General features: G+C 42.6%; 2 protein-coding genes and 1 pseudogene across 4 annotated transcripts in view; 1 reads left to right on the plus strand and 2 right to left on the minus strand.

Moving 5' to 3' along the window:
* Positions 1-18845, minus strand: COQ5 (coenzyme Q5, methyltransferase). Its single transcript, XM_003994726.4, has 7 exons — positions 18609-18845; positions 13713-13862; positions 9136-9357; positions 4330-4436; positions 1727-1815; positions 850-961; positions 1-769 (listed from the first exon to the last, which is right to left on the minus strand). The coding sequence occupies exons 1-7, from the start codon at positions 18808-18810 to the stop codon at positions 668-670; spliced, it is 984 nt and encodes a 327-aa protein (XP_003994775.3). The 5' UTR covers positions 18811-18845; the 3' UTR covers positions 1-667.
* A 1700-nt stretch (positions 18846-20545) lies between these two features.
* On the minus strand, positions 20546-22119 carry LOC101081678 (annotated as a pseudogene).
* Positions 22120-22258: 139 nt separating this feature from the next.
* The window catches only part of RNF10 (ring finger protein 10), a 35918-nt gene continuing 31564 nt past the window's right edge, over positions 22259-26612 (plus strand). For 2 of the 3 annotated variants that reach the window (XM_023241489.2, XM_023241490.2), the window contains exon 1: positions 22259-22893. In XM_023241489.2, coding sequence (XP_023097257.1) covers positions 22737-22893 — 157 coding nt within the window. In that variant the 5' untranslated portion in view covers positions 22259-22736. The remainder of the gene's footprint in view (positions 22894-26612) is intronic. The other variant, XM_003994750.5, reaches the window with a different exon arrangement.

Here is a 26612-nt window from a genome sequence, read left to right on the forward strand (position 1 = left end):
TTGGCTGGTACATTTATTCTTTCAACAAGGATTTATTGTTTTCTTCATGACAGGCACTGAGGATACAGTAGTCGTTTTTGGTGGAAGAGGAACGAGTGAGTGTTGACAAAAATGTATTTCCCTCACTGATCCCTCCCCAAGAAGAAATAACAAATAGTGCACAAATTGTAAACTCCTTTAGTGGTTCAGTTCATAATTCTAGTTGTGATTGTTAACCCTCTGACTTGGGCCCTGGTTTTTGGCCCCAGACTTAGTCCTAGGCTGAAAGGCTGACTCAGGTACAGCTAGGACATTTTCTAGTTCACATAATCATTGGGTTCAAATGATTCATTATCCCTCTGGAAGGCAGCACCAGCAGAGAAGCTACAAATACACTTAAAAAATGAGAAGTTTTACCTCAACTACACACTGCACGGCCAAGAAAAATTAGCAGGAGTTGAGCACAAAATATAGACCAAATACCTGGGAGAAGGTCTGAAGCAGCTCCCAATGAAAGTTGCAACAAAGTGACAGGAATCTGGTTCTTCCACTTGGAGATTGGTCACATCAGAACATGAGTCCAAGGCCCACCTCCTTAAGAGGAGATGTTCTGCTACTGGTCTCACTTCCTTTACTTCCAGGCTTTCGACAGGATGTGACTGGTACACACTCCAGAACAGCAAAGGAGTTACAGTTTGAAGCCAGAATGAATGGCCACAATGCCTGACGTGAGACTTTCGTAAGTCACTTTCTCAAAACCCGCATCCTCTATCATCTCTTTGAACTCCTCCTAAAACACAAAGAAAGATACAGCAAGGATCACCTGGATTTAAACTCTAGGCCCTTTGTTGTAAAATTATGGTTTTGTACCTGAGGTGGGAACTGTCGGATACTCTCTACAAGGTATTGGTAGGACTTCCAATCTCCTGCGATGACTTCTCCGAGGACAGGAATGACCTGGAAGCTATACAGATCATAAAGCCTAAAGAAAAGGATGAAAGATTAAGGTTAGAACATGACCCCTGATAAGCAAGAAGTTTTAGGCCTGGAGTCATAAATCCAAATGCCTTGTAGGGTCAGTACCTGAAATAAGCGATGCGGGCCAGGTGCAAGACCAATAGGGAGTAACAAGGTACAATTAGGAAGTAGCATAAAAGTGGAGAAGGCGTGGGGCGCCTGGGTGGCTCAGTTGGTCGAGTGTCTGACTTTGGCTCAGGTCATGATCTCGCAGGTTCATGGGTTCGAGCCCCTGCATTGGGCTCTCTGCTATTAGCGTGGAGCCCACTTTGGATCCTCTGTCCTCATCTCTCTCTGCCCTTTCCCCACTTGTGCTCTGTCTCTCTCAAAATAAGTAAATCTAAAAAGAAGTGGAGAAGGGACAAGCACTACTCAGCTCTGACTACTGCCATGTGGGAATAAGTGCTTTCTCAGTGTTGCCATACATCTGATTTCTCAATTGAAGCTGGAAATTTTCATGTAAAACTTCCTGATTTTTAAATATGAACATCTAAGTCAATTTCTTAAAAATTGATGAGTCAAAATGCATCTGTGGGCCAACTTGAGCCTTTGAAATTCTTCTGGCTTAGGTGTTGTCGTTAGAACTGGCTGACCTGAGGTGGCACTGTGTCCCCTAGAGACTCTGAACTATGAGGTTCATGCTTCTAGCTTACTGGCTATTTTCTGTCCATTTGGGGATGGGAAGCCCTTGGCTAGACAAGGAGAATAAAGCCCTGTTAACAGTGCCAACCTGGAAATGAGGGGATTGTTCACTTGGCTAAACTCCAGACAGAGAAACCGTCCTCCTGGCTTCAGGACTCGATGGGCTTCCTGGAGTGCCTGAGCAAGACAAGGAACAAGAGAACATACTCCTCAGCAGAACTCACTCAATTCCATGAGGCCAAGACAGCTCGAGCTTCGGTGGGCATTATAAAAGTTAGCATTTCCCATAGCTCCCTTGTGCATTCTTAGCTGGAAAGCTGTAGTAGCAGAGATAACCCTACACTATTCTAAATTTTATAGGCACGAAGAGAAGGTTACTTGGAGCATTCAGACTGGTATAACCACATGGTGGCCAATTTCACAATTATTATTTATTAAAAGCTTATATCAGGATTTTTTTCTTTATTTTTTAATGTTTGTTTATTTTTGAGAGAGACAGAGTATGAGCAGGGGAGGGGCAGAAAGAGAGGGAGACACAGAATCCGAAGCAGGCTCCAGCCTCTGAGCTGTCAGCACACAGCCCGACATGGGGCTTGAACTCACGGACCTTGAGATTATGATCTGAGCCAAAGTCAGATGCTGAACTGACTGAGCCACCCAGGCGCCCCTTTTTTCTTTATTTTTAAAAGTAAACTCTTGGGCACCTGGGTGGTTCGGGTGGTTCAGTTGGTTCAGTGTCCTACTTCAGCTCAGGTCATGATCTCATGGTTCATGGGTTTAAGTCTTGAATCGGGCTTGGTGCTGTCAGCACAGAGCCTGCTTTGGATCCTCTGTATCTCCCCACCTCTCCTCTGCTGCGCTCTCTGTCTCAAAAATAAACATTAAAAAAAAAAAAAGTAAACTCTGCCCAACGTGGGGTTCAAACTTACAACCCCAAGATCAAGGGTTACATGCTTTACCAACAGAGCCAGCCAGGCATCCCTACAATTACTTATTTAAATCACAGTGGATATCCTTTTTGATCTAGCAATTTTACTTCAAGGAACCTATCTTATAGAAATGCATCTATTGGGATATGCATAAAATAAATGTTTATTTTTAAGAGAGAGAGAAAGAGAATGTGTGTATGTGAGCAGGGGAGTAGGAGAGAGTGAGAGAGGGGGTCAGAGGATCTGAAGTGGGCTCTGTGCTGATATCAGCTAGCCCAATGCGGGGCTTGAACTCCTGAACCACGAGATCATGACCATGAGTTGAAGTAGGACACTCAACTGACTGAACCACCCAGGTGCCCCTCCAAGATACATATTTAATGGAAAAAAAGCAATGAGCAAAATGTTTCATATGCTAATATTTGTATAAAAAAAGAAAAAAACAATAAAGACATTGACACAAGAAATTGGTGATTGTCTGGAGGGAGAGGATGCACTGAATGGTTGGGACACATGGATAGGAGGCATACTTTCACTGATACACCTTTTTGTACTTTGAACCTATTCAAAAACATTTTTTTAAATTAAAATAATAAACTGGCTACATACACAAGCAGGTCATAAAAACCAAGCTGAAGTGCATCATAAAGATGTCCCACCAAGGTGGCTGAGTGGCTCAGTCGGTTAAGAGTCCAACTTCAGTTCAGGTCATGATCTTACGGTTCGTGAGTTCAAGCCCCATGTCAGGCTCTGTGCTGACAGGTGAGAGCCTGTGTCTTCCTCTCTCTCTGCCCTTCCCCCGCCCACACTGTCTCTCTCTCTCTCAAAAATAAATAAACAAACAAACAAAAAAAAGTCCCACCAAAAGCAGAGAAACCAGATAACTAGAGCCCCCATTATAGAACCAAAACGTGGCACCTTGCCTATTACCTTCAAATGCTTTGGGATAGAATGTTGAAATAGAAATAAAGAAGAACTGCATCAGGTGGTGCCTGGCTGGCTCAGTCAGTGGAGCATGGGACTCTTGATCTCAGGGTTTTGAGTTTGAGCCCCAAGTTGGGTGCAGAAATTACTTAAAAATAGGGGCACCTGGGTGGCTCAGTCAGTTAAGCATCTGACTTCGGCTCAGGTGATGATCTCATGGTTTGTGGGTTTGAGCCCAGCATCAGGCTCTGTGCTGGCAGAATGGAGGCTACTTGGGATTCTCTTCTTCTTCTCTGCCCCTCCCCAACTCATGCTGTCTCTCCCTCTCTCAAAATAAATAAACAAACAAACAAATTACTTAAAAATAAAATCTTAAAAAAAAGAACAAAAAGCTGTGTCAGATTGCAAGCTGAATGTTCCCTTCTCCCTATAGAGGAACCCATTACTCTAGCTACCTTCTGCCAAAATAGTGTTTGCCTTTTTCTGTGTTGGCCTTGGAAATGCCACTGATCTGCAAACTCACAGAGTCAGACAACTTCTCAAATGAGAGGAAACAGATGGAATGCCAGAGCAAGACAGACAGCTCAAAGATGTGAATACCAACCCAAGCAACAAAGGCTTCTATGAGGATCTGCTCTGTGGTCTTGGTCTTTTTCAATTTTGTGAGTAGGAAAATTGGCAACTTCAAGGATTGAAGCCCCTAAGCCTGACATGGTCATTCCACTCAAGAGCTGGTTCGAGTGAAGAATCTCTCCCTCCTTCCTCCTTTTCCGTGGGGCCATTCCAGGAGATCTAATATCGTGAGAGTCACTCAAGCTGAGGATGCAGCCATTCATACCTGATCAATGTGTGTGACATTCCGGATCCCAAAGGCAATAGTGTAAACATCAAACTTGTCATCATCAAAGGGCAGTTCTTCAGCATCTCCCAATACCCAAGCAAGTCCTGAAAGAGAAAATCATTTCTGGTCTCAGTCTGGGTAGCCGTCTCTTCTGTACCCAGTGAATTGTCAAACCTGAGGAGGGCATCATGGGAACCCCCCAATTTGTGTAGTCAGCCAGGCAGAATCATGGGCAGCCTGGACACCCCCTAGATGGCTGACTTCTCAAGTGGGGGGAGTCTTACAGTACGGAGCCTCTAAATCTGTGGAATCTGAGACTAACTCTGGATTAGTCTCAGAATTGAACTGAATCATTGGACACCTACCTAGTTGGTGTGGGAGAAATGGAGAACAGTTTGGTGCTGGGCAAATACCATACATGTGGTATCAGCAACCATCACACGCCTGCCTTCATCACTGGGTTCCTGGCCACTGTCTTCAAGGTGTCCTGTCCCCCTGAGGATTTGATTTCTTGAAGTCAGCAGGAAGTTCTTTCCCCAAGGGTCTCAGAGTAAAACCTGATGAATACTTAGTTATGCCCACCCTCAAGCAACTTTTACCTAACTAAGTGTTTTGTGTAAAGCACCGTGGTTAAGATCCCGGATCCTGGGGTTAGACTGCCCAGGTTCTAACTCCAGCTTCACCATTTATTAGCTATATAATCTTGAATAAACTACTTTGACTTGGTTTCCTCATCTGTAAAGTGGAGTTAATAAGAGTATCAGAGGAAATGAAACATTTAAAAAAATGTTTTTAAAGGGCACCTGGGTGGCTTAGTCGGTTAAGTGTCTGACTTTGTCTCAAGCCATGATCTCATAGTTCATGGGTTCGGGCCCCAGGTTGGGCTCCGTGCTGACAGCTCAGAGCCTGGAGCCTGCTTCGTGGATTCTGTCTCCCTCTCTCTCTGCCCCTCCCCCACTCATATTCTGTCTCTCTCTTGAAAATAAATAAAATGTTAAAAATAATTTTAAAAAAGAAAAAAATAAGTATCAGAGTGTCATTGGAAGTATTCTAAGTACACAATTTAGCCTAGTTATATTGGTTCTATTGGAGAATTAAAGGGTCAAGACCCAAGTCTGGTCACAAATTCAGAAAACACCCAAGGGAACCCTATAACGGTGGCTATGTCCTCTAGGGATACTGATTCGGCTTTAGTATTACCCAACTTGCAGTGAACTAGACATAAAATGCAATATAGAAGGAAAGCTCTGTAGAGGACAGTAAATGAAAATAACCTCCCTGGAAAGCAAACTAGCAGTTGTTAACAAGCATAAATAAAATAAAATAAAAATAAAATAAAAATAAGCATACCCTTTGACCCAGCTATTTGATTTTTAGGAGGAGGACATTGATGACATCATCATCATCATCATCATTGCAACTGCTCCGACCCCTTGGTGACAGGGTCTGTATTATCACTTTAAATACATTATCTTATCACATTCTCATACCAACTCCATGGGATAGCTCTTATTATCATCCTCACGTTTTAGATGAGCAAAGCTGAGTATCAGAAAGGTTAAAGCAGCTTACCCAAGGTCATATGGAGGGACTGGAACTCAGGTTGTTTTATCCCAGAGCCTGTGTTTTTCTTTTTTTTTTTTTTTCAATGTTTATTTATTTTTGGGACAGAGAGAGACAGAGCATGAACGGGGGAGGGGCAGAGAGAGAGGGAGACACAGAATCGGAAACAGGCTCCAGGCTCCGAGCCATCAGCCCAGAGCCTGACGCGGGGCTCGAACTCATGGACCGCGAGATCGTGACCTGGCTGAAGTCGGACGCTTAACCGACTGCGCCACCCAGGCGCCCCTGTGTTTTTCAATAGCTATGGTATATTACCTCCTACTATAAGGTGGTTTTTATTCTCTTTATTAAAATTTTTTTTTTTTAATTTTTTTTCAACGTTTATTTATTGTTGGGACAGAGAGAGACAGAGCATGAACGGGGGAGGGGCAGAGAGAGAGAGGGAGACACAGAATCGGAAACAGGCTCCAGGCTCTGAGCCATCAGCCCAGAGCCCGACGCGGGGCTCGAACTCACGGACCGCGAGATCGTGACCTGGCTGAAGTCGGACGCTTAACCGACTGCGCCACCCAGGCGCCCCTAAAATTTTTTTTTTAAGTTTATTTATTTTTGAGAGAGACAGAGACACAGTGTGAGTGAATGAGAGGGTGAGAGAGAGGGAGACACAGAATCTGAAACAGGCTCCAGGCTCTAAGCTGTTAGCACAGTGCTCGATGCAGGGCTTGAACTTACGAACCGCGAGATCATGACCTGAGCTGAAGTCGCGGCTTAACTGACTGAGCCACCCAGGCGTCCCTATTCTCTCCATTTTATAGATAAAGTAATTGAAATGTAAAGAGTTTAAACAACTGTCCAAGGTTATATAGAAGGTAAAAAAAATTAACAAATGCATGCAAAAATTTACAAATATGGATGTTACAATGCTGTGCAATGTGCAAAAACACTAGGAAAAAAATGAAAGATCAGTTGGTTATTGGTTATGTAAATTGGTTAAGTGAAATCTTCATGATTCACATCCATACAGGAGAATATAATAAATAATGATTTTAAGGAATTTTTAATGACATAGAAAAATCTCATGATACAATGCTGAATTAGGGCAGGATACTAAATTTGTATATACAGGAAGGCTTTAATTTCATAAAAAGGAAATGAAAATGATTTGCAATTATAGGTAACATTTACTTTCTTCTTAATACTTTTCCAAAATTCCAAAGTTCTCCCAAATATACCACTTTTATAACCTATGAAATAATTTGTTTAAAGCTCCAGCCCACAGAGCTTACATTTGGGGAAGAAGTGCTCCACATAAAATACAAATAAACAGCGCTACACATAAATATGCCTTTCACATTAACTTTTACTATTACAAAATAATTTCTAGGATCCTCCTTAGTTTCAACTCTTTTTGCATGAGAGTTTTTACAAAGACATCATTATCGGAGACTGATAAAGCCAGGAGGAAAGATAAAAAACTGTCCTATGCAGCACTTGGTAATTCCTATGCCAGTGGATTTGTCTTGGCAGTTGGGAGAGGCTGAAGGGCAAGCAATGGTATGGAAGAGGTGAATCCAGAAATGGAACACGGCCTATCATTTCTTTCGTTGTTCTCCATTCTTTACGGCTAAGCACCAGAGGGAAGGGAAACACGTTTTTCAGTAGGAGTAAGGAAACATAGTGCCTTTGTCTAAAAACACTAGGGACTGTCTGCTTTCTGATCAGCGTTGATGGTTAACAAAAGAGCCCTTCATCTTGTAGGCCAAGTGGGTTGTTCGTCTAGGCAGCTTGTTCTGGGGGTGGGAGGAGGAGGAGGAGGAAGAATTGAACTAAAATAACCATAGACACTCCTGGTGGGGGAAGGGGAGGCCAGGAACGCTGATGTTGACCTGAGGGACTTTATTTTCTTTGTCCTATCCCACTGTCTCACACAGTGGCTGCCTGCAGTGCTTGGCGAGCTGGGAAGAGGGCAGTGCAGCAGCTGTGAAAAGTGAGCTAAACGGTGGTGTGGCTGCCGGATCCTCACTTCTACTTGGAAAAAACTGGGGGAAAGTATTTTAAAATATGAAAACAAACAGAAAGCGAAATGTGAAATCTAGGTCTTTAAGCCAGGGCACAAACTGTCCATTTTCAGGTTGCAGTGGGTTCCCAGAGATGTGCAGTCACTCTCCTGTCTGCTGCTGAGAGTACTGTTTATGGGTGTTTATCAGCTGGGGCCCCTGAAAAACAGATGCTGATAAAATAATTAAAAAAAAAAAAAAAAGAAAGAAAAACATGCTGAGATGATGGAGGAGTGCAAATGTTTTGTTTGTTTGTTTGTTTGTTTTGGAGGGGGAGTGCAGGGGAGAACACCCAGGGAAGATAAAAGGAAGAGGAAGCAAGACTGAGCGGAGAAAGCCTACAGATCAGTGCAGATCTGATAAAGCCTTAGCCAAGCCAATAGGGAGCTCTGGAGCCCTGCCAGAAAAGAGCCCAACTTGGAAGCTGAGGCAGAGCCTAAAAGTTGTAAGAGCTGGAGGCTGTCAGCTGCTTGCACTCCTTGTGTCTGAAGGACAAGTTTCTGCTTTAGGGGCAAAGCACCTTCGCAGCTACCACATCTGTCGACCCCTTTGAGTACTGATGGGATATGATATGGCTCAAAAACAGGACACTGGGGTCAGCAGGGAGTTGCCGGGAATTGAAAGCAAAACTATCTCAGGGCCTAAGGGCTAAGATGAGAAGATTCAGCTCCAAATTGGGGTCTGCCTATTTAAAAGTTGTGTGACTTGAGTAGGACACTTCAACTTTTTGGGCTTTGGTCACATGGGGCTGATAATCTAACTCCCTGGGGTGCTGAAATAATGTACCTAACAGCATACAAACTGGATTCATGCAAATTATCGTTGATTCCTGCCTATCTGTACGTTTTTGGAAGCTGAAAAATAAAGCTCTTCAACATTTTATATATCTCATTTCATAAACATACAAAAATGGGGCACCTGGTTGACTCAGTTGGTTAAGTGTCTGACTTCGGCTCAGGTCATAATCTCCTGGTTTGTGGGTTCCAGCCCTGCGTTGGGCTCTGTGCTGACAGCTCAGAGGCTGGAGCTTACTTTGGTTTCTGTGTCTCCCTCTCTGTCTGCCCCTCCTCTGCTCGTGCTCTGTCTCTTTCTGTCTCTCAAAAATAAATGTTAAAAAAAAACCCAAAAAACAAAAAGGACACGAACATTTCTGCAGTGTCTACTTTCTGTAGGACTGACTTACCAGCTTTGTATCCCCGAGCATGGGCTTTCTGCTTTCCAATCTTTAGCATCTCCTTGTTGATGTCACAGACCACAACCCGGGAACCGTCCAAGGGGTCCTCTTCGTTTTGGTACTTTTTGGCAATTTCTTCCCAGGATAAATTTTGCTGGGCCCGTAACTGCCTCTTCTGCTTTCCCTTATGCTGTGCCCGAACATAATTAAGGAACCGGAATGCAATGTCACCTGTGGAAAGCCAACAGGAGGAAAGATGCAAACACAAATACAAACAAAACCCCAGCATTTCCAAAACCCAAACAGAGATACAAAGGGACAAGATTTGAGGAGTGTACAAAAATTGAAGTTTCTCTTCATTTATATAGTAACTACTGGGGCGCCTGGGTGGCGCAGTCGGTTAAGCGTCCGACTTCAGCCAGGTCACGATCTCGCGGTCCGTGAGTTCGAGCCCCGCGTCAGGCTCTGGGCTGATGGCTCAGAGCCTGGAGCCTGTTTCCATATCTGTGTCTCCCTCTCTCTCTGCCCCTCCCCTGTTCATGCTCTGTCTCTCTCTGTCCCCAAAATAAATAAACGTTGAAAAAAAAAAAAAACTTTTATATAGTAACTACTAACATCAATTTTTAAAAACTTCATATATATATATATATATATATATATATACACATTTAAAGCTTACTTATTTAATTTTGAGAGAGAGAAAAAGCAAGCACAAACAGGGGAGGGGGGAGAGAGAGGATCCCAAGCAGGCTCTGTGCTGCCAGCGCAGAGCCTGACATGGGGCTCAAACCCACAAACTGTAAGAACTTGACCTGAACTGGAACCAAGAGTTAGCTGGATGCTTAACCAACTGAACCACCCAGGTGTCCCTTCTAATATATTTTTTAAGATTTCATTTTATTTTTTAATGTTTATTTTATTTATTTTGAGAGAGAGAGCACACACATACACAGGAGTGGCGGAGAGGCAGAGAGAGAGAGAGAGAGAGAGAGAGAGAGAGAGAGAGAGAGAGAGAAACCCAAGCAGGTTCCATGCTGTCAGCGCAAAGCTCGACATGTCCATCCCATGAACCATGAGATCAGATCATGACCTGGGCTGAAATCAAGAGTCAGACACTTGGGACACCTGGGTCGCTCAGTTGTTGAACATCCAACTCTTGATTTTGGCTTAGGTCATGATCCCAGGGTCGTGGGATTGAGTCCCGAGTCGGGTTCTGCGCTGAGTGTGGAGGCTGCTTAGGATTCTCTCTCTCTTTCTCTTTCTCTTTCTCTCTCTCTCTCTCTCTCTCTCTCTCTCCCCCTCTGCCCCTCCCCTGCTTGTGCTCTCTCACTCTCTCTCTCTCTAAAATAAAAAATTGAGAAAAAAAGAGTTGCATGTTCTATCAACTGAACCAGCCAGGTTCCCTGTTAACTTCTAATATTCTGAAAAACCTTTTAGGGTGCCTGGGTGGCTCAGTTGGTTGAGCATCCAACTCTTAATTTTAGCTCAGGTCTTGATCTCAGCATCGTGAGTTCAAGCCCCCCACTGGGTTCCACGCTGGGCATCGAGCCTACTTAAAGAAAAACAAAAAACAAAAAACAAAACTTAAAAAAAAAATAGCATAAATAATGCATGGATACGTTCTCACTACAAAAGACTCATCTAAATATTTAGAAGAAAACATAAAAGTTCCATTCTTTCTCCATACCCTCTCCAAACACAACCAGTGTCAAGTGCTTAGTGTGAAGCCCTTCTAGTCTCTAATAATTGTTAGGAAAGCAACATAAGGGTATAGTTACCAGCAATGGTTCCCTGCCCTACCACTTCCCATGCCCAGTTCAGCTCCCCTGAGACCATCTTTCTCAACTCTTTCAGCTGTTCCTTCTGTTGGTTCCAGCTCTTTACTTACCGTGCTTATAATGATACCCCGCCCCTCTTCTCTGGTTGCCTCCATCTTCCCAATATATTTGTATCACATTTCATAGTTCCTCACAGATCCCTTTGTAAACTAGAGTAACAGACTAATTAATATTTTATTTCTATTTCATCAGCTACAGATGGTACCTCTTGAACCCCTTCAGCCTTCTATTGTGTGAAGTTTAGTGCCGTCATGACTGATAACATACATTGTTTGTTCTACCGCTATAATTATGTCTCCTCCGCTTTGTTGGTTAGAGTCTAAAAGCTGAAAATCAAAAGTGTTTATGTTATCGTGACCAGGTAAATACTGTTTGGGCCAAAACAGTGCTTTCTAGGATCGCATTTCCTTTGTTATAAAGTTGTCTTTGTTATCCTTACACTATTTGCAAGAAATATATCTTCTTAAGTTTTTCCAGTCTCTGCAACAAATTAGTCATTCTCTGGTCACTTTTCTATATATTTAAGTACTTTATACGTACTCCTATAAAACAACTTAAAACCTACACAGGGATATTCTACACATAGTTACACAGCTTGTTTTTTTTCTCTTCCCACTGAATATGTCCTTGAGAACTTTCCACCAGTATTTATAGCATTCATTTAAATAGCTACATAATATTTCATAGAAGGGATGTATCTTAATTTAAAACAATTTCTTTACTGAGGCAGAAATAGGTTACTTCCAATTTTTCACTACTACTAAAAATGATGCAGTGAGCATATTTGTACCTATATATTTTTAAAATGTCTTTTTTAATATATGGGATTACCTTCTAATTACATTTTCTAAATGGGCAGTTGCCAGTATGCAGTAATGTTATGGGTTAAGCCACAGATGTAAGCAGCTCTGACTGAACCCTTTCTATATCTGTATCTTTGTGCAAGTTATTTTTTTCTTTTTTTTAGACTACACATGGAGAATTGGAATTGTAGGATCCTAGACTATAAAGATTCTAGATTTTTAAAAAAGTTTTATTTATTTTTGAGAAAGAGAGCGCACAGGAGCAGGGAACAGGGGGAGGGGAAGAGAAAGAATCCCAAGTAGGCTCCGCACTATCAGCGTGGAGCCTGATGAAGAGCTGGATCTCATAAGCCTTGAGATCATGACCTGAGCTGAAACCACAAGTCAGATGCTTAACCAACTGAGCCACCCAGGAGCCCCTAAAGATTCTAAATTTTAATAGATTCTGTTAAATTGTCTTCCACTGAACAAGGTGTCTTACTGCTTTCTGAGTTTCCATTGAGGAGAGGACCAGACATAAACGTGTTTCACACATGGAGACTGTTCTGTAATTTGTTATTCCATATTATTCAATTGGTATAGATTATGACATTATTACATTGTATGACACATTATTCTAGTGTAATTTAACATGTAAATTAACCATTTGATAACATCCCAAGATGCATTTTAGAAACCCGTGACATTTTCTCCCCAAATGCCTAGTGTGCACCAAGTAACAAAGAACCACATATAAACAATTGAGCTTTTGGGGCATTCCCTTTCTTTATTTTTTTTTAATTTTTTTTTCAACGTTTATTTATTTTTTGGGACAGAGAGAGACAGAGCATGAATGGGGGAAGGGCAGAGAGAGAGGGAGACACAGAATCGGAAACAGGCTCCAGGCTCTGAGCCATCAGCCCAGAGCCCGACGCGGGGCTGGAACTCCCGGACCGCGAGATCGTGACCTGGCTGAAGTCGGACGCTTAACCGACTGCGCCACCCAGGCGCCCCTGGGGCATTCACTTTCAAACGTCCCCTGTCTGTAAAGAGAGTTTTCCTACAATTCTTTCTAATCTTATATTCTAATAAACTTTTGTCTGCTGCTCAAAAAAAAACAAAACACAATTGAGCTTTTGATTTCTGATGTGATAGTGGATTGAGCAGAAAAGGTTGTCTAGAGAGCTTATGGAATATTGTAAAGGGCATCCCCCCAAAGAAAAAGGGAAAGTGGATTAAAGGTTAAACAGAAAATAAAATGGTCGGGTGCCTGGGTGGCTCAGTCGGTTAAGCATCCGACTTTGGCTGAGGTCGTGATCTCACAGCTTGTGAGTTCGAGCCGCACAGCGGGCTCTGTGCTGACAGCTCACAGCTTGGAGCCTGCAGTCTGCTTCAGATTCTGTGTCTCCCTATCTCTATGCCACTTGCCCTGCTCATGCTCTCTCTCTCTCAAAAATAAAGAAAGAAAGAAAAGAAAATGGTCAAGTAGAGGGTGAGATGTTGCTGGATTAAAAAGTAATCTATTTACTTTGTAACCTGTGCATTTTAGAAAAATGATAGGCATAAAGTTGATATTTTGTGCTTTTGAGTGATATTTAGTTAAACGTTTCTCAGAAGTATATTGATTTTGGGGGTGCCTAAGTGGCTCAGTGGGCTAAGCATCCAACTCTTGATCTAGACTCAATTTATGATCTCACAGTTTCATGAATTTGAGCCCCACATCAGGCTCTGTGCTGACAGTGATGTGGATTCTCTCTCTCCTCTCTCTGTGCCCCTCCCCCATGCACACTGTCTCTCTCTCTCTCTCAAAATAAATAAACATTAAAAAAATTTAAAGAAAGAAGTATATTGATTTTCAATTACCATCTTCAGCCTAATGGTAGTTAAGCTAGCTCATTCCAACAAGAAACACTAACTTCCGTAAAATAATGCTCAGGATGCTCAAGGATTCTCAACTGGACATTACCTGTGCCTCCAGCAACATCGAGCAGCTGGGTCCCAGGAAACGGGCGCATCTTCCAGAGCAGCAAATCCTTCCAAATACGGTGGATACCAAGGCTCATCATATCATTCATCACATCATACTTCTTGGCCACACTTTCAAACACATGATAGACTGACATAGGAGAAATACAACACAATTAATTGTGCTATTAACAAGATTAACTTGGGGAAGTCCTAAATGAAAGAGGATGAAGCTTTTCTCCCCTGAAGTTGCCTGTCTTTGTTGAAGTTAAGCTATAATGCTTGATGCCCAAATCTACCCCCCCCCCTTTTTTTAATGTTTATTTATTTTTGAGAGAGTGCAGCGGGTGCAGAAGGAGGGAGACAGAAAATCCGAAGTGGGCTCTGTGCTGACAGCAGCAAGCCCAATGTGGGGCTCGAACTCACAAACCGCAAGATCATGACCTGAGCCGAATTCAGACGCTCAACAAACTGAGCCACCCAGGTGCCCCCCTCAATCTACCCCTTAACCTCTTTTTAAAAAGGCTTAAATTATTCTAGGTAGGAAACCAACCTCTTTTCTGCTGTTTTAGTTACCTTTATCTAGGACCAATGCCTCAATAATGCCACACACCTACTTGGTACTAAATAGGTTTCCAGTTCTTAGAGGATGGCGGGGCGGGGAGGGGTATGGAATTTTTCTAATGGTTATTATAGTAGAAAAACAACAAAACCATTGGAAAGACATGGCTAATAGACGGGAAGGTCTCAGTTCATCTCTGCTGGGATCACAGAAAAACAACAGGTACGATTTAGGGCCAAGCCACACTGCAGAGGGCCCTCCTAAATTTTCTCCTCATTAATCTAATAGGATCAAGGGTGAATGTGGAATCTGAGCTAACTGGAAAAGGAATTTACTATCCAAAACACTTTAAAGCACAGGCTACATTTAACTGCTTTACACCTGTTTCTCTGCCCATAAGATGAAAAACTCAGTGTCAGCTCCCTATCACCCTGCCATAAGGCTAAATTAGGTAATGAAGGAGACACGCGTTGAGTTTCAGATGAAATGTGCTGCATAGATCCAAACCATCACTGTCCTCTGCTGAATCAGCACACTACAGAGCTCATCCTTTAACTCCATCTTGAGCGCCTTTCTCAACCCCAGGATCTCCAAGCTTGCTTTTTTCTTTTGAACATCTTTTGGGGTATTGAGGGACACTAAGGCTCAACCCCCTGAGTATAAGCAATTTTTGCTTTGCATGGTTCTGATATACATGAATTTCAGTTATGGTGGCTTCGTTAAATAACATCAGTCCCCCAGCAACATCATTCAGCTCCAATGGTATATAAACTGTGAGTAATTGCATACAGTGCAAACTCCGCTGGTAGTTCTTCAGTTCATAAATCAATCTGTAAATAACAGACATATCATGATCAGTAACCAATCATGTCACTTCTTTAAGTTTGTGGTTGCTAGGTCACTGCACATCAGTCATTCAGTTCACACACAGACAGCAAAGCATGTAGTTGTGTTACCTCCTTATCTCTCAGTTGTAAACACATGCGGCATTTTACAAAATTAGGTAATTCAAAGAGGAAATTGGCCGGGGCGCCTGCATGGCTCAGTCAGTTAAGCGTCTGACTTCAACTCAGGTCTAATCTCACTGTTGTTGAGTCTGAGCCCCATGTTGGGCTCTGTGCTAGACAGCTGGGAGCCTGGAGCCTGCTTCAGGTTCTGCGTCTCCCTCTCTCTCTGCCCCACCCCCGCTCATGCCCTGTCTCTTTCTGTCTCTCAAAAATGAATAAATGTCAAAAAATATTTAAAAACAAGAGGAAATTGGCCAACGAAAATGAAAGCACCGCAAAGAAGTGAAAAGTGGTAATACTGGAAGTGAAACGTCCATGGGATTATAGGAGGAACAGCTGACAACGTTGATACTCGAGAGACTCTAGCTACGCAGCTGGAAAAACTTTGTGAAGATGAACTTATGGACATAAATGAGGATGTGGTTGTGACAAAAGGTTGAAGATGTCCCAGAGGAAATGATGCCAGTGAAAAAATCTCACACTAAAGGAATTCCTGGAGATATTTCATGACCCTTCAAAGTGAAAAGATAAAATGTTACAAGCTGATTGAAACTGAGAAAGGAGTATGGCAATTTGCCAAGGCATAGAGAAGATGCTTGCTCTCTATTGTAAATATATGACCAGAAGGTAGCAAACACTGTTCAAACTACTCTTCATTCATTTTTTTATGAAGGAAGAAAACAGCTTAGTGTTTCTAATTTTATTAGAATTTTAACTCAATTGAAAAATTTTAAATTTGAAAATCCTAACTATATTAAATAAGATTTTTTTATGTGTTACATCTTTATAATATTTTTAAATGTTTATTTATTTTTGAGAGAGAGACAGAGTGTGAGCAGGGGAGGGGCAGAGAGCAAGGGAGACACAGAATCCAAAGCAGGCTCCAGGTTCTGAGCTGTCCGCACAGAGCCCGACATGGCGCTCAAGTTCACAAACCGTGAGATTATGACCTGAGCCAAAGTCGGATGCTCAACCCACTGAGCCACCCAGGCGCCCCTACATTAAATAAGTTAAAATTAAACCTAATCTGGGGGCATTTGGCTGGCTCAGTCAGTAGAGCATCTGACTCTTTATCTCAGGGTTGTGTGTTCAAGCCCCAGGTTGGGTGTGTAGCCCACTTAAAAAAAAAAAAAAAGAATAAAAACAAATTAAACCTAATTTTAAATTATAGTGTGCTAAGTAAATATTGACTTTACTATTTGTTTCATTGGCCCTATACATTTATAATTAACAGTGAGGATGTTTTTGATGTTCAATAATTAAAAAAAATTTTTTTTTACATATATTTATTTTTGAGAAACAGAGTGAGACAAAGCGTGAGCGGGAGAGGGGCAGAGAGAGAGAAGGAGACACAGAATCTGAAGCAGGCTCCAGGCTCTGAGCAAGCGGTCAGCACAGAGCCCGATGCGGGGCACGAACCCACGAACTGTGAGATCATGACCTGAGCTAAAGTCAGACGCTCAACAGACTGAGCCACCCAGGCGCCCCAACAATTTTTTTTTAATGTTTATTTATTTTTGACAGAGAGAGAGAGAGAGAGAGAGAGAGAGCGCGCGCGCATGAGCGGGGGAGGGGCAGAGAGAGAGGGAGACACAGAATCGGAAGCAGACTCCAGGCTCTGAGCTGACAGCACGGAACCCGACGCGGGGCTCGGCGCGGGGCTCGGCGCGGGGCTCGAACTCACAGACTGTGAGATCATCACCTGAGCCGAAGTCGGCGCTCAACCGACTGAGCCATCCAGGCGCCCCAACAATTTTTTTTTAAGTAAGCTCTATGCCCTCATGACCCTGAGGTCAAGAGTCACATGCTCCACCAACTGAGCCAGCCAGGTGACCCTGATGTTCAATAATTTTTAGAGGTCATGGAACAGTTGCAATTTTTCTCATTGATAATTAAGATCATTGTACATGATTTTAGCGTGCATGGTCATTTTTATAGTCCTGCAATAGTGTGCAAGAGGAAGACTGCCTGCACTTCAATGTTGGCTCCCAAAGTGGGAGATCTAGATTTAGCTCAGTGGGTAATTTCTTCCTTGCTTGCCATTGTGTGAGATGTTGTTTATATGTTGTAAGTACAATACAGAGGTTAGGCATTATCATTTTGGAAGCAACCCCCCTGAATTCAAATCCCCAATTTTGCCACTTATTAGCAGAACTTTGGGCAAGTGACGTAACATCTGTTTCAACAGTTTCTCCATCTATAATATCCGGCTACTAATCCCTACCTCATAAGGTTGTATTTGTAAGAATTAATGTGAAGTATGTAAAAATGTTTCAAGTCCTTAATAAAAGTTTACTGTCATTTTACGTGGCTCCTCTTATTGCACAAGCAGTTATCAAGCTTTTAATGTGCATCAAGAACTAAGATATAGACATGAATGAGCCACTGTACTAGCTTTCTGGGGATTCACAGTTCTGTGAAATAAATGTTAATTTAAAATAAATATTCAAAGAGTTACTACAGTAAAGCTATGTATTTAGTAAGGCGGAGGTGAGAGGTAAGACAACGAAGTGGTCTTTAGAAGGATGGGACATTCCATTGTGAATTCTTTCTCTTTATTTCCTGGGTGACCATAGGCCAAGTGAAGGAAACTCTCAGAGCCTCACCATACCCATCTGTAAAATGGGCATAATACCTTCCCCATTATAAGTGGTACAGATGGGAGTTTTAAATAGTTCTTTTCCTTTCCCATGCCTATAGCACAATGGACACAAAGAAAGTGCTCAACAATACCTAACCTTTATCTAGCAGTTATGAAGTGCCAGGCGTTGTTCAAAATACTTTAACTTATGAAGTAATCTAATCCTTGTTATAACTCTAAGAGAAAGGTTACTATTATTCCTACATATAAAACTTGGAAGCTGAGGTCCAGAGAAGTTACTTTCTTCCTTTCTAGAAAAAATGGTCCATCCCTTTAGCAAGAGGTGAAAAACATGAGCTGTGTGGTCACACCAAACTGAGTTGGAATGCTGGTTCCACCATGTTAAATTGGGCAAATTGTTGTTTGATCTTTAAGTCTCAGTCTCCTCATGTGTAACTTGGGCATAACAATACCCACTGTCGGGAGGTTGAAATGAGAAGTGGAAATAATATCTGCATGGTGCCTGGCACATCATAAACATCCAACTGATGGGATTTAGTGAGAATTATTGTGTTCAATAAGAGGAGGCATCTAAGCTCTGAGGAGTCAGGCTGAGGTGACTCCTTGAAGGTCAGGACTGCACAGGCCACGGCATACGGGTCAACACGACGTAAAACCAACTCCTAGCTGAGCAGAAGAAACTAGATCGCAAATAGATCCCTCCATCCGCCCTCTCGCCCCTTTCACCTTTGCCCCCCTTCTCTTCCTCCGACACAGTCTCAAATCCGAAGTGTGTTTCCGTTGCCTGCTTCTCTTGGGATAATTGCCGCGCACCCAGCGGACCCCCAGGCCAGGAGCTACGAAGCCCGGGGAGCTCGCAGCACCGCATCAGCCGCGACCACCTACGACCGCAATAGCTCCAGAGAGCGCAGCTCCTGGGGGCCGCCATCTTGGCAGTAGGGTGACAGCAGCCAGACCGTACGTCATGTTGCATCACTAGAGGGTCGACGGCGGCCGGTAGGAGACAGTAGTGATCGAACGCGCCCTGAAACCCTTTACTAGAGAGCCATGCATGATCTCTGGGATCCAGAGGCTAGTCTTTGAGCACCCGAAATCCTTTTTCTTTCTTCCCACGTTGAATATAGAATTTACCAGAAATGAAGGGACCTTAGGAACAGCCCCCAGTCGCGTCTCAGCGGCCATGTCTCTGAATCTTGTCAACCAGTCGTGTGAATGCTAACTCACAAGATATACAGTAACTCTGGTTTTCTGATGCAGAAGGAGGAAATTGAGATACGGTGTGGTTTCCAAGTAGATTACAAGGTCAATTCTCTAAAACTTTGATGTGCTTAAGAATCACCTAGTTTGATGTTTAAAATGCAGATTCCTGGGCCCCCAATACCAGAGATTTTGAATCCGTAAATCTGGGATGGGTATTGGGAATCTTTATTGAACAAGCTTCTCTGATGATTCTGATGCAAAGAATTCGCAGACCTTTCTTGAGAAACATATGCTAGACTACTCCGAAAAATAAACATATGAAAGGCTGTTTTTTGGTCATTCCATTTTTTGAACTTAAGAAGTTCATAAATGGGAAGGAAAGCTCTGGTGACTGTTTAGCGAGTCAGACACAATCACCACTCACCCTCCCTCTTCTGCTGTCACAAAGCTACACTTTTAGCACCAACTGGCAGAGCATGGATGTTTACTTCAACCCCAGATTTTCCTGTTCTTTTTTTATGGAAAGGGTAATGTAGACCATCTTGCTCAAAAGAGGATGGAGGTGGTGAGTTTTGCTTGGATTTCTATATGTTTCTGCTTTGATTCTCTTTTTAAATGTATGTTTCCTGTAAATATTTCACAAGGAGAAAGCGCCAAGGACCCTAAGAAACTATTTTGAAAATGAAAAATCTCTTCCTGGTTTAATGTGTAGCCTGACAGATGGACACCCACTGCTTTCTTTTGGAAGAACTGCACAGGCTTTTCCTCTTTCCCTCTCTTTTATTTTTAAGAGTGATAGAAGGAATGATTCATCCATGTAATCAGAGTTCTCACATTGTTGTTAAAGGAAATAAAAATTCATCAAGGACCCGTAGTATATCTTCCTTATCTAGTCATATATAAGGATGGAGCTCAGGATTTGGGACTGTTCCTTCTAGACATCAAAGTAAGTTTTCAGACCAACATTATGTACCTGTTCTCTCATTTCAATATGATTTGTGGGGAAAAAACTGCAAAGAGTGAGGCAAGACAAGCATTTTAAGAAAATTTAAAAATATGAGATCAGTACCTAATTTTCTTAATTTCAGTTAAAACTTAATTTCAAGAAATTGATTTATATATACAGTACTTACTAATGTTTTGTGTCACATGTGATGATAAATAAGGAGCCAAAAAGGATCCAATTAGGGGAATCCCAGGATTTTGTCTATTTATTTGTTCATATATGACTGCTGAAATTCCACTCATCCTTCCATGCTCAGCTCAAGTGACACCTCTCTGGGAAGCCTTCTTCTACCTGCCCTCACCTCTTTGTACGTCTCTCCTTGGAGCCTTTGCTACAGTCAGCATTTTGTATTAACTTTACTATAGCTCTTTTCTTTTTTAAAGGAATTAGAGGGTTTTTTTCTTCAGTTTATTTATTTATTTAGAGAGAGAGAGCATGCGCATGCGTGCATGTGCAATTTGGGGAGGGGCAGAGAGAGGGAGAGAGAGAATCCCAGGCAGGCACTGTTAGCCTGATGATGCGGGGCTCACAAACCATGAGATCATGACCTAAGCCAAAGTCAGACGCTTAACCCACTAAGCCACCCAGGTGCCCCTATTATAGCTCTTACTACCATTTTCCATTGTAGTTTGCTGGCTGGCTTGCTTGCTTGCTTTCTGTGAATGATATGTTTTTCAGTTAGTTTTGTTTACAAGTGAAACTCAGGGAATTCAAAATTAACATCCTTGCCAGTGAGCTTGTTATAGACAGGAAAAGTTTTACCTTTGTGTTCCACATTGTTCTGCTATGCTTTATCCAAATGAACCTTTATGAGCTGGCTGCCATCCAGTTTCATGTGGACTCTCTTGTGCACAATTTTACTTGGGAAGACTAAGCTCTCCAGGATTGCATCGTGCACAGCTGCCAGAGTGTGGAATGCTTGCTTATTTTTTGTACAGTGTTTTTTGAGTTGGCTCAGGCAACTCTGGGCAATAAAGATATCATACTTCCCACTGAACTTTTTCTCCAGTTTACTTACTAGCTGGACTTGGATTTTCTGGAAAGATTTAAGTTGAGGAATGCAAACAAAGATTATAATAGCTTTCTGACCACCACTAACTTAAGTTTTCTTGGCTGTTGTTACATTTGGCTCCCTTAGCTGGGCCTTGAACACGTGTTCATCTGCAGCTCAAATAGAGCCTCGAAGGTGCTGGACTCATCCATAGCCATTCGGCTTCATGATATTTGGGTGCGAACTGAACATGGCCTTGCCCTTGATGAGCACTGGCCTAGCCACTGTAGTTTCTTATTTGCTTAATTCACTTAGGAAACTGTGAATATATTAAAGACCTCAACATGAATATATTTTGGCATTCCTTGTGCTCAGCACAGTGCCGGGCGTATAATAGGTTTCTAACTAGTTGAGGTTAGTCTGAAAAATTATTTGTTCATCTCTTTAATGATGTTTGTATGTGATCCTTCGAATCTCACTGCTATGGTTGGAAGGAATCATTTATAATTTTCCAAAGTACAGATGGATGTGACAAGATTTCTAAGTCGCAGTGTCCATATCTGTAAAATAGAGAACCGCTTATCTCATAGGTAGTTGAGAACATCATTTATTAGCCGTGTGATCGTGGGTAATCGATGGAAGCTTTTTAAGCTAGTTTCCTTGTCTTTATATTTGCGTTAATGTGAGGATTAAGTGTGATGATTCATATAACCCACAGTGCAATGCCTGTTAATGACAAGCACTCATAATGTTATTAACAATGAAATGTAATATTAACAATGACTTATATTAATAAATGACTTGTTAACAGTGAAATGAAATTTTGTATGAAGTGTTGTAAAATGATATTACATGTAAGGTTTTGTCATTATTATTATTATTATTAGGTAAAATAAGGACCATGAATAAATTGATATTAATACTAGAATAAAAACTACAAATTAAATGAGTAAATAAAAGGATTTCACAGGTATTCCAATGTTTGGATTCGTTATTAGTACTGCATATTATTATACACATTCTTAGCGTTCTAAAGCTAAAACCTGAACTACAAGTCCCATCATCTTTTCGGGGGGGGGGGGGGGGAGGGGGTGGAATCCCTGGGCCCGGACCCGGATGTAGACAGAAAACTACATTTCCCAGAGGGCTTCACTCCCACATCGCCATTATATATATAGTCCATCCGGGTTCTTCGAGATGCTGTTTGGCGACTCGTCGCCATTCCCGGAGCACCTCGGCCTCGGCCCAGAGGCGAGTGTCGGTCGCTGTGTCGGAGACACCGGTCCCCGACACCAAGACAGCCAGCCCTCTCCCCTGCCCCGCGGCGGGAGAGCGTGTCCGGCCGGCCGGCGGGGCTCGCACACCTTCCCTCGACTCCCCTTCCCCCGTAGCCTCCGCCCCGCCAGGCCCGGCCCGGACCTCCGAGCCCCGGCCTCCTCCTTCTCTGTCACTGCCGCCGCTGCCGCCGGGCTCGACAGCCCCGCCCGCTGCTTCTCTTTCCAGTTTGAGAAGCCGAGGAAGGAAACAGGGAAAAATGTCGCCATGAAGGCCGAGAACCGCTGCCGCCGCCGACCCCCGCCGGCCCCGAACGCCATGAGCCTGGGTCCCCGCCGCGCCCGCTCCGCTCCGACCGCCGCCGCCGCCGAGGCCCCCGTTGATGCCGCAGAGCTCCCCCAACGCCGCCGCCACCGCTTCCGACATGGACAAGAACAGCGGCTCCAGCAGCTCCTCCGCCTCTTCGGGCAGCAGCAAAGGGCAACAGCCGCCCCGCTCCGCCTCGGCGGGGCCGGCCGGCGAGTCTAAACCCAAGAGTGGTAAGGGCGGGCTCCCAGGGCGGTGGGCGGGGGGTGGGGGGTGACTGTCCCGAAGGCTGGGGAGGATCCTCGCTCTGGTGTCTGGGTCACCCAGGTACAGCTCCGCTTTCCACTGTCGTTCTTCCCTTACTCCCGTTTCCTATAGCTCCCATTATTTCAAAATTAACACTAAGAATACTGTACAGCGTGGTTTATGTGAATCCTTGCATTATCCTTGCTTTACTACTCGGAAGAGATTGGTGAACTAAGTGCTACTTTTATCCCCATTTTGCGGATGAGGAAACTGAGGTTCACAAAAGGTAAGGTCACCCAGCTAGTATGTGCCTCACAGCAGGCCTTACTTAAAACCTGCTTTGTCTGACTCACCAGTCCACACTCCTAAACCACTAAGTTGTTTTACCCTTTAATGTTGAATTAGCCTTGGATAGTGTTCAAGTTTAAACAGGGGAGGGTGGGGCCCAAGGACTTTTGAAACTCAAATTTCATGTTTAATAATCTGGCCCAAGATCCATCCCTCTGTTGAAGAGGAGTCATCCTTGAATGGTTTGGTTCAGTGTGGAGTTGTGGTTACGAGCAGTAGCTGTGATTCAGTTTTTTTAGATTTGCCAGACCTTGAGTGTCTGAATTTCCTTTTTTGTAAAGGTGGAGATAATCAGAATTAAGTAAATTATCTCAGAAAACAAACGAGCTAAGAGCTTGGAAGAGTATCTGACAGCTATTATGCACCAAACACACATCATGCCTATTTCCTTGTGTTAGTGGAGTGCTAACACTCTAGTGCTAACACACTAGAGTGTGTCCTTTTACAGGGAAGATTTTGTCATTTTTGTAGTCCTGCCTCTCATTATTAAATTATGACCGTCATGATAATAGTTACCATTTATTGAGGGCTCACCATGTGCCAGGTACTGGCTTAGGTTTGTACATCTCTTATCCATACTCCAGTTATTAACCTGTCCAGCGAAGTGGAATTGTTCATCTCTAAAGAAGGAAAAAGCTGAGAAGCCAAGAGTTTAGGAGTTGGCAGAGTCGAGTGGAATGTTCTCCATGTTACTTCAAAGTCCGTGTACTAGTCTCTGCTATTTCATGCTATAATGTTATTAGCAGTAATAGGAAGATGTTTTCGGTGGGAGTGGGGATATGTGGTAGACAGGGGAACATTTGGAGTCCCAGATGTAGAGTTCCAGTTTAAAACTTTTTAAGATTAAAAAAAACTGTAAGGCTGACTTGAGTTCAGAGCTGATCTACTGGAGAGCAAACTTGTTTACTTGGTATGCTGAGGACTTCTAGAAATTGCTTATAGAATTCCGGGTGGAGGCCAGGTGTCTCGATAATAAACGAATGCTTTAAATACCTAAGCAGGGATTAGTGTGGACTTTCAGGCAGTATTATGTAGATTAATTTTGGGGTTTTGTACACGTGTAGCTTTATCACAGATCCCTCTAGAGAGAGAGGGTAGCCAGGCCTCTTGGCTAGTGTTGGAACTACTGGTTTAGTGTAGTCTGAATAGTTCTCAGTGTAGTTGATAAAGAAGTTTACTTTTGCACTCAATTCCCAGTTGTAAAGTTAAAGATTGTGATTTTCTAGCTATCTGAATTCTCAAGTAGTTTTTCTGGGGCTCCTGTTTAAGCCACTAACATGCAATCATGAGTCTGTTGCAATAAATGCCTTCAGTTTATTCTGTAATGAGGCAGTAGTGAAAGTTGGTGACAATCCAAACAAGGAAACTGAGGTATTTAAGGCATTTACTCATTTTGTCCTTTGAATGTTGATTAGTAGACCTAACTCTGATTATCCAACAGGATGATATAGAATTCTGTTGTAATTTGACCAAGAAAATATTTGTCAGTGTTAAGGTTTCAGATAGACTTGTATAGAATACTTATTGTTGGGTTCATTCTGACTAAAGTGATTTTTTTAAACAGTTAAATACTATAAAATACTCTTAAAAGCATTTGTTTACCTTCTTAATTGAAAGCTTCTGAGAAAGGAAATAAAAGCTCTTATAAAGGATTTTTGCTAGGTTTTGTAAAATACACAGGGTGCCTCTGGTAACAGTAGTTTTTAATATGTTTGTTAGAAAGCTTGCCATTGCCAGTGTCTGCCTTTCTGGCTACTGCTATGTATGTTTCCTTAGCGAAAAGGAAGGATAGGTTTGTAGCTAAATAAAAAGTTCATTAGCCATAATCCACGCCATGCATTTAAGAACAAATCAAAGGCAGAGTGGGTAGAGATTGAAAATAGTTTAGGAAACTCTGGATATTGGCTTTTAAGGTTGAACTGAGGGTTAGCATATGCTACCTTAACATTACAGCAAAGATCAATGCTGCCATGACAGATATCATTCAGGACCTCTTATATAGTGATTCTAGATCGTTGTTCTAGCAAAACAGTGGACTCAAATTCAGCATAATTCCATAAAAGGTTTCTGTAGTATTTCAAAAGCTGACTCAATACTTCATACTTGATTTTGCTGGAAGTTGTTGAAAGGACTGAGTTGAAAGGAAATGGAGGGTAAGGTGAAAAGACAACTTTCTTTTGTGAAAGTAACAAGAACAAGGGTTGCTCAGATTTTAAATATTTAATTTCCCTTTCCTCTCACCCTACCTCACATATGAAAAAAAAAATCTGTTCTATTTTCTAAACTGCATGTCATAAATGGTTATTTGCTTCCTATCTACATGTTTAATATACTTGAGTCTTTGTTCCTGCAGTTGGCTTAAGTTTCCTCTTCATGCACACAGGAAATAGGTGAATTTGGCTCCTGGGATTTAATTGATCTTTTTGGCCAGAGTGGCATACCGCAGTTCCTTTGCCTTGGCTAATTGCTTCAGACATTCACATAACATTCCTTTCCTTGGATATTTTCCTCTAGCTTTGTTCCAGTAGGGCTAAGATGCAGTTCTAAGAACATTTACAGTGAATAGCCCGGAATATAATCCAGAGGAGAAAGGTGTGTTTGGGTTTAGGGAAAGTCATTTAGAAAGAGCAAAGAAAGTAATAAGAGGCAAGAGAGTAGGCTGTTTATGGACAAACAATGGACCCTGGCCCAGAACCAAGCTCTTGCCCCATTCCTCTGGGTGGGGGATGGTACTACCATGGAGGTTAAGGGAAGGTCAGGTATTATGAAGCAGTTATTTTGAGGTTGGTGATATGAAGCGCTGTCCTGACACACTTCCTCTTATTCCGGTACCAGGAGCCAGGTTACTAGTGGTAATCTGCCTTGAAGAATGCTTCTGGGCTGTAAATGGACCTGGAGGTTTTGATGGCTTTGAAAATTGAGGTGACTTGAAGCCTTTAATAAAAACCACTTAGAGAAGTTGCAAGAATTTCCGGGCCTGTTGGCTGGAGTCCTTGGTTTATATGGCTTTGTTGGGAGTCTGGTGGGTGCTCTTTGACAGGAATGATTTAGATTTATTAATAATAGGCTTCCAAATAATAATGGCAGCTTTGTGCCAACCACTGTGGTAGGCATTTTACAGTTTTTTCTTAATCTTCATGACCCAATGAGGCACCCTAGAGATAAGCCCGATTTCACAGACAAGAAAACCCAGGCTTTAAAGGGGTTAGAGTGATTGGTTCAAGTGAATTCTTAAGAAGTCCTAGGCAATATTTATAAGTTACCCTTTGTATAAATTAACTTAGCAGACAGGTAACTTGGCACGTGTCATTCTTGATACCACTTCCTTCTTCCTTTCACTCAGAATTACTAATTTCAG

This window comes from Felis catus, chromosome D3, assembly GCF_018350175.1.
Source record: "Felis catus isolate Fca126 chromosome D3, F.catus_Fca126_mat1.0, whole genome shotgun sequence".
NCBI lineage: Eukaryota > Metazoa > Chordata > Mammalia > Carnivora > Felidae > Felis > Felis catus.

What these genes read in the sequence shown, in the direction of transcription:
- COQ5 (XM_003994726.4), bottom strand. Translation starts at nt 18,810, where the DNA reads ATGGCGGCCCCCAGGAGCTGCGCTCTCTGGAGCTATTGCGGTCGTAGG. An exon ending in GGAAGAGAAGGGGGGCAAAG is followed by an intron (nt 13,863 to 18,608) that starts GTGAAAGGGGCG and finishes CTCCTATGTCAG; the next exon opens with TCTATCATGTGTTTGAAAGT. An exon ending in CGATGTTGCTGGAGGCACAG is followed by an intron (nt 9,358 to 13,712) that starts GTAATGTCCAGT and finishes GGCTTTCCACAG; the next exon opens with GTGACATTGCATTCCGGTTC.